Source organism: Meriones unguiculatus, chromosome 10, assembly GCF_030254825.1.
Source record: "Meriones unguiculatus strain TT.TT164.6M chromosome 10, Bangor_MerUng_6.1, whole genome shotgun sequence".
Classification (NCBI taxonomy): domain Eukaryota; kingdom Metazoa; phylum Chordata; class Mammalia; order Rodentia; family Muridae; genus Meriones; species Meriones unguiculatus.
Window position 1 is genome coordinate 33770868 of NC_083358.1, and position 7569 is coordinate 33778436.

The 7569-nt window shown below is 48.7% G+C and overlaps 1 protein-coding gene across 1 annotated transcript; it reads left to right on the top strand.

The window, feature by feature from the left end:
• The first annotated feature begins 5491 nt into the window (after positions 1 to 5491).
• Positions 5492 to 6805, top strand: LOC132656834 (metallothionein-1). The gene is made up of 3 exons (XM_060392206.1): positions 5492 to 5721; positions 6242 to 6307; positions 6581 to 6805. Exons 1-3 carry the CDS (start codon positions 5694 to 5696, stop codon positions 6670 to 6672), a joined length of 186 nt encoding a protein of 61 aa, XP_060248189.1. The 5' UTR covers positions 5492 to 5693; the 3' UTR covers positions 6673 to 6805.
• The last annotated feature ends 764 nt before the right edge of the window (positions 6806 to 7569 follow it).

Consider the following 7569-nt stretch of genomic DNA (forward strand, 5'->3'; position numbering starts at 1 on the left):
CTCAGCTTGTCTTTGTGCTTTGGAAGTAAGGGGCTGGCCGAGGCCTTGAAATGGAACTGCCAAGGCTTGACTTGGGCTAGTGGGGTTATTTCTGGGCTTCTGTGGAAAGTAGTGGGTTGAAGGATGCACGGGTCACAAACAAAAATGTGCCAATCCCGTGTGTGTGTGTGTGTGTGTGTTGGGGATCAAGCCCGGGGTTTCCCCACACACTAAACCAGGTGCCCTAAGGAGCCACACTCCTACCCCCCAGTGCATAATAGTTCTGGATGCTCTCCTCAAGTCACCTGGATTTTTAGGCTAAAAATGAGCTGCATGTGGTGGTGCTCACCTTTAATCCCAGACCTGGGGATGCAGAGATTCTCGGATCTCTCTGTGTTCAAGGCCAGCCTGGTCTACAAAGTCAGTCGGGGACAGCTGGGGCTCTGACTACTGTTCCAGAAGACCCAGGTTCAAATCCTAGCACCCACATCTGACACTCTCACATAGACATACATGCAGAGAAAGCACTAGTGCGCATAAAATAATGATAAATAAAAATATATTTAAAATGACTCAGGTATGGAATGCTTGGTAAATAAAGTAAAAATGTAATAATCAAGAGTAAATCGCATTTGGTGACTCCCATCAGTCACCTCAGCACTTGGGAGGCTGAGGCAGAAGGATCCTTGAAACTTTGAAGCCAGCTTGGTCTCAGTGTAATAACCTTTGATTTCGAAGGAAGATCTTACTGTGTACCCAAACTGTCCTTGAACTCACACTCCTCCTGCTACAAGACTCCTAAGTGCTGGGTTATTGACTTGACTCCAAGTTGATTTTTAAAAATGTAGTATCGCGAAGAACTAAATCATGAGAAAAAATGCAAACATTCTCCAAGGGTGTGCATGGCACACTGGAGACTAAAGGGCACGTGATGGACCTCCCGTGAAGAACTGCCCATCTGAGGCGCACAGAGACACCAACAGGAAGAGTTTTTCTGCTTCAAGAGAGCACACTGGCATGAGTTAGCTGTCAGTCTTTGGAAGCTCCTCTCAGGGTCAGGCAGGAATCTGCCCCTCACTCACTCCAACCCTTGACAACTAACTAGTTAAGCAAAGTAACTAGAGATCTGGAAGGAGTTGTCCAGCATCTTCCCAGGAACAGGGCATCCAGGTGGAGTCTGCAATTTGGAGGGTGGGGTGGTAGTCTTTGGGAAGCTGTAAGGACCTGAATGGCACACAATTAAAACCAACGGTTAATGCCCTCAGGCTATTTGTTGAGCTAATGCAATTGGATGTTCAATCAAAGGAAAGATGAGTTTCTTGGCCAGAAGTCAGGACCAAATTGCCTTTGAGCTTTCTCTCTGAAGAGTAAGTTTACAAGGCTGCCTGTATTTCTTGGTGTCAGAAAGTAATTCACAGCCCACTGACACAGCCCATGCTTATGTCCCCAGACTTGAACCTCTCTCTAAATGCTGATACCCTGTCACTCAGTGGAAGCCTAGATGCTGAACCATGTTCCCAGCTGCCAACCATCATATTGTCACATATTCCCAACCAGACTGGATTCTGCTGGTCCAGACACATTGGCACCCAAATGGCTTCAGGCTCATCAGAAACAGGACACCAACAGGTGCCAAGTCAGATTGAACAATGCCCACAGGATGGAAGAAAAGAGACACCTTCATCCCTGGCCATCTTTCTTTCCCACTTAAGGCTCTGATGGCAAGTGCATCACATCCTTGTGTTCCCACATCCTCCTGAAAACCCAGAACTCTTAACTCCCTCAGTGGCACTAAGGGGCCTGAGAGCCAGAGCTGCCCTCCTCCACTCAGTGCCTGCTTTGTCAGCGTTGACTCTGCAAACCCTAGTGGCGAGAAAGGAGCCCACAGACTCAGTAAGGAGTCCTCATTCACGAGAGGGAGAAAATCTCATAACTAGGGATTGGTGAGAGAGCAGCTGGCTCCTAGCTGAGGCTCCATAACTAAGTCAAGTATGAACATTCTATCCAGGTGGATTTTCTGAGAGGTGATTCCATTGTGGCAAGCTCCAGAGTGCAGAAAGCACTGCATGAGAGGACCACCCTGTGGTGCAGCCTGGGGAGGGAGCCTTGCTGCTTTTGGACCAGTGCTAAGGTCAAAGCCCTTCTGTCCAGAACGATGCTGGATGACACAAAAGCCTTGCTAACTTTTCATAGCCTGTGATTCTTCACCTGGCCTGTTCACAGAGCCAAGATGAGTGAACTTAGGCTGGGAGGGATTTTTTCAGAGTGGTTAAACACCCTCTGGGTTTCCACAGAAGAATGCAATGGTCAGAAAGACACATAATTTGATCATATCAGCCCTCAGATCCTGAAAATGGAGGAAAAGGTGAATCTGTGTGAACCCTGTTTGTGCGAGCAGGATGAAGTGCAACTCAAAGGGCTGAGGTAGAAATGGAGTCAAGATGAAAAGGGCATAGTACCCCATGTTAGTTCTTAAGTCAACATTCCTTTCTCAGGATCCCCTCCAGGCAGGGCCCAGAACTACAAAGAAACTCCAGGATTTAAGGAGCTCACAACCACTCCAGGGTTGGCAGTAAAAAGACATGGAGGTACCCTGTTCAAGCGGCAGGAATGCGGGGTGGGAGATGAGAGGTAGCCAGAGACACAGACTCTCTCAGGCTCACCAGTCTCTCCCTCTTGCACTAATGCTCCCTTTCTCTGTCACTCATGCAGTAGGGGCTGCTAAACCCAGCTCCCTACCCCCATCCCGTACATATTCTGTGCACTCTCTGGGTAAGAAAAGAAACTCCTCACTCAGGAGTTGGATCAGGGGTTCAAGGGCAGTTTCACCTTTGAGACGTGCCTGCAAAGTGAGACGGTTCAAGTAAAGAAACAAAAACCCAGGAAAAGAGTACTTGAAAGAAAATGTTGTTGTTGTTTTTTCCTGAGATAAATATGAAGGATCATGGCTCAAAGAGTTCATTGCGAGAGGCTGCAGGAACTTATTTTAGACAGAGAACAAAAACAGTAAAAATCATAATCAATCTACTTGGTCTTACATTAGTGGCACCAGGCATCATAACTGTCTGGACAGAAGTGGAGGGAGGGGACAATGTGTCTTCCAGATCAAGGACCCAAGACAAATACTACATGTGTGAAGAGGAGTAGAGCTTCCAGTCAACGTGCCCTGAGTGGGACTGGCCTGGCCCTGACAGTCCACCAACTGTTCTGTCTCTTGCCTCTGCCTTCAGCTCTCTGCTGGCTTTGCCCCCCTCACTGGTGGCTCCTGCTCCTTGCCTGGGTGCCTCAGGCAGAAGCAGGCCAGTGACCAGCTCCCTCTATTTCTTTCTTTTTCTTTTCTTTCTTTCTTTTTTTTTTTTTTTTTAATGGAGACAGGGTTTCTCTGTGTAGCATGGCTGTCCTGAACTTGCTTTGTAGACCAGGCTGGTCTCCAAATTACAAAGATCCACTTTCAAGTTTGAGGCAAGCCTGGGCCACATGAAACACTGTCTCAAAAAATTGTTGTGACTCCTGGTTCTGGAGTCAGAGCCATAGTGCACTGGTGGTCAGAGTTCGACAGCACATACAGGTAATTTCAGCACTCAAAAAAGTGAGGCAGGAGGATTTCATGTTCAAGTTTAGCCTCAGCTACATAGTAAGACTCTGTCACAAAACAAAAAGATGCCTTACCATCTGTAGAAACTGCCTCTCAGTTCCACGAGCTGAACTGCCACAAATTCAACTCCCATGCACTGCCTCTCAACTCGTTGGCTCAGCTGACCTGCCTGAACAGCACTGACTAGAACTCAGAGATCTGCCAGCCTCTGCCTCCTGAGGGCTGGGATTAAAGTCATATACCACCAAGGCTGGACCAAAGCTCTTCTTTACCTGAAACTTGCTCTATACCAGGCTGGCCTTGAACTCAGAGATCTGCTTGCCTCTGTCTCCTGGAATTAAAGAGGAGTCTGTTTTCCAGCCAGATCACACTGACCTAGGAGGTCTTTGGATGTGATCCCTTGCCAGAGCAGCCGTGTTCTGAATTAAAATTCTTCCACATTTAACTGTGTTTATATTAGTTATATTTAATTATAATCAAACTCTTTAATAAACTTAAGCAACAATCTTATTCCAAACACAGAAATAAGTAGAAAAATGGGTATATGGAAGCATACACACATAGACATATATGTATTTCACTCATGTATTGTTCTTGTCAGCTAGGCACGAAAATATATGCCTGTAATCTTAGCCCTTGGAAACCAGGAGTGTCTGTAGTTTAAAGCCAATTTGGACTAGCTACAAAACCAAATCTTAAAACAACCACAAAAATACTGCCTTTGTCTCTCTGTCCATCGAGGAGCTGGGGGGATTGCTCCTGTATAAGATTTCAGCTGAAATGTTAAGGCCTTCCCAGAGATAAGGGAGTCTCTATCAAGAACACTTTTTAAAGAGAAAGCCATGGAGAACAAAGTCAGGCTACAGTACTCCAAGCCCTGCACAGCTCCCCAAGTCAGTGATACTGAGAAAACTGCTTGAACTTAATTAAACAGGGACTGACAGAGGAGTCTAATGTTACTCAAAAGGGAAGAACAGCCTGGCATAATGGCACACGTCTTTAATCCCAGCACTCAGGTAAACAGAGGCAGGCAGATCTCTGTGAGTTTGAGGCCAGGCTGGTGTGCATGACAGAGAAACCTTGTGTCAAAACAAAACAAAACAAACAACAGCAAAAAATAAAAAACCCACCCAAAACACAAAAACCACAACCCCAAAAAGTGAGGAACAGTGAAAAACTAAATAAGTAAAGCCTGGCATGGTGGTGTATGATTTAATCCCAGCACTCAGGAGGCAGAGGCAGCCAGAGCTCTGAGTTTGAGGTCAGGCTGGTCTATAAATCCAGTCTAGGAAAGCCAGGGCTTGTTACAGAGAAACCCGGTCATGAAAAACAATACAAAACAACAACAAACAAACAAAAACGAAAGAAAGAAGCAAAGAAAGAAAAAAATAACTACCCCTATTGTGTGTGCGACCCCCAGCTGTGAACAATCTGCCCTCAGGAAAGGAAAATGTGTTGGGATGCATTGGTCTTGTTGCTGTGTCCTAGAGAAAGAGTCCCAACCAAGGGCGGTGATAGGACAGAGACAGACAGTAAGGACCAGGAAAGTTCATGATCAAGGCTAAACTTTTTACAAAAGTGTCTCCATTGCTTCTGCTAACTTCTATCCGGAGACTTGGACTGGGCTGCCCAGAAACTCAGGGAAAGGAGAAGCTGAGGACACAGCAGCGCTGCGGGTGGGTTTAGGGACGTTTTTTTTGTTTGTTTGTTTTTTGTTTTTTTTTTTTGGGGGGGGGGGGCTCGGGGTGGTTCTCCTGATGCACCGGGGAAGTAATGAAGTGTAATCTCCGGGAAAGCGCTACAGGGACACGATGTACCTCACGTCACACAGGTCTCCCTTCCGGAACCAGCCAAGGGGGCGGTACCGCTGTGCACACGAGCGCCAGAGGGAGCTCTGCACCCCACACAGAAGCTGCGCTCTGCTTCACCCTGGACACGGGGCACGGGACTCAGCGCCCGCCGGAGCAACCGCCTGCTGGGTGCAAAACCTTTTGCGCCCGGGCCTGTCCCTGGACTATAAAGAGGACGGCCTCCCGCTAGGCGTCACCAAGACTTCCAGCCTTCTGACTGCTTGTCGTCTCCTTATTGCTCTGTTGATACAGCTTCACCAGATCTCAGAATGGACCCCAACTGCTCCTGCTCCACCGGTAAGTCGCCCCGTTCTTGGTCTTTAGAAAACCCAGTTGGGACCTCAGAGCCTGTTTCCCCAGTAGCAGAGGATGGGCTAGAGGCTTGGCGGGAATGGGCGGCTTTAGTGGGAGAGTCACGCCAGTTCTTTCTAGCGTCCCATCTTGCAAGCACCTTCATCTACCTTCATCTATCCTTGGAGTCTTGTCTAGTGGTGTTCGAAGGGATTTTTTTTTTCGGGGTTGGGGGAAGTATTTAGGCATAGGAATGTCTGGTTGCTGATTACCCACGGAGTGGGGACATCTGTGTTGAGCCCCAGGCATTATTAAACGTTTATAAATTGCCTGAACTAGGGGAAAGGTGAGGGACCTTTGTGTTCTGGGAGTCTAAGAACCAAGCCCTACCTCCCCTGTGAGAAGGGAAGTGAGGCCAGGTTCCTGGAGCTCTGAGCAGGACTTCGTGAAGTGAGCTGGGCACATGGGGTTGGCCACTGCTGTAACCTGCCCCTCTTCCTGACTGCTGTCTTCTCCTCCTCCACAGGCGGCTCCTGCACCTGCTCCAGCTCCTGTGTCTGCAAGAACTGCAAATGCACCTCCTGCAAGAAGAGTGAGTGGGGAAAGCTGGGGTGCTGGCTAAGGCTGGGCAGGGAACCCCTACACCACTGCCTGTGAGTTAGGTCCTTGGCTTTCTGAGGCCATTCCTCCCTTCTCCAGGCCCATTGCTCTGCAGCTGCCAGGGCCACTGGATTGCCCCAGGGCAGAGCTGTGCTGAGAGAAGCCAGAGGCTTCTCTGCTGGGGACAGGAAGCAGCTGCTCAGCCAGGCCAGTGTGACAGGTACTAGGAACCTGCTCTGACCTCTCCCTCTCCCTTCCTTTCCAGGCTGCTGCTCCTGCTGCCCTGTGGGCTGCTCCAAGTGTGCCCAGGGCTGTGTGTGCAAGGGCCAGTCAGACAAGTGCACATGCTGTGCCTGATGTGAGGACACGGCTGCTCCCACGTGTAAATAGTGTTGCTGGACCACCCCAGAGCTTTTCATATGGCTCCACCCTGTTTACTAAACCCCCTTTTCTAAGAGATGTGTGAATAATAAAAGCCCACTTGTTCTAAGTCTGGTTTTCTTTGATTTAAAATTAGAAACTGTGGTGACAGGTTGACTTGATAGTGCAGGGATTGTGTTCTGGACTCACCTGGTGCCTCTGCCTTCAGCTCCTGCCCCCGAGGAGGGGGAATGTCTTGGGTAAAGCCAGGTTACCTCCTGAGCTTCCTCATGTGGAAGACAGCAGCCATGAGCCTGGTCAGGTCTGTGTGTGGGTGGAGGGAAGCAGATGGCTACTGTCCATCCTCACAGGAACACCTCAGTCCTTTTATGGACATTCTCTTTCTATTCCAGTTCGAGGTCCTCAGATTCTGGGGTACATGGAAGGGGGTACAATACACCTACAGCATGCTCAGCTCTAACACTGAGCTCTGTTCCAGCCCCCCACCCCCCGTTTTTTTTTTTTTTTGACTGAGATATTCTCATTTTTATTTATGACAGATATTCCCGGCCTCTTCTGATTGTCTCTGTTCGAGACAATTCCATCAGCTTTAGCCAACGGGAGAATAGAAACATGTGACTTGCCCATCCTGCAAATGGCCCAGCAGATAGCATAGGTTTTGACTATTAAACCGGCCTGTGACCTTGTCAACCTTGGCCACATTCAACTGGATGGACGCGTGGTCCTTGGCACCAACGATGCGGTTGCTTGAGGAGCATTTCTGAGGCATGTATAGGTCCATGAATTCGCCGGTGTCATTCTGTATGTCGAGGCCCTGCCTGCCAGCTGGTCCAGAGGGAGCGCAGAAAGGGTTCCAGCCCTTTTTAAGGGGGC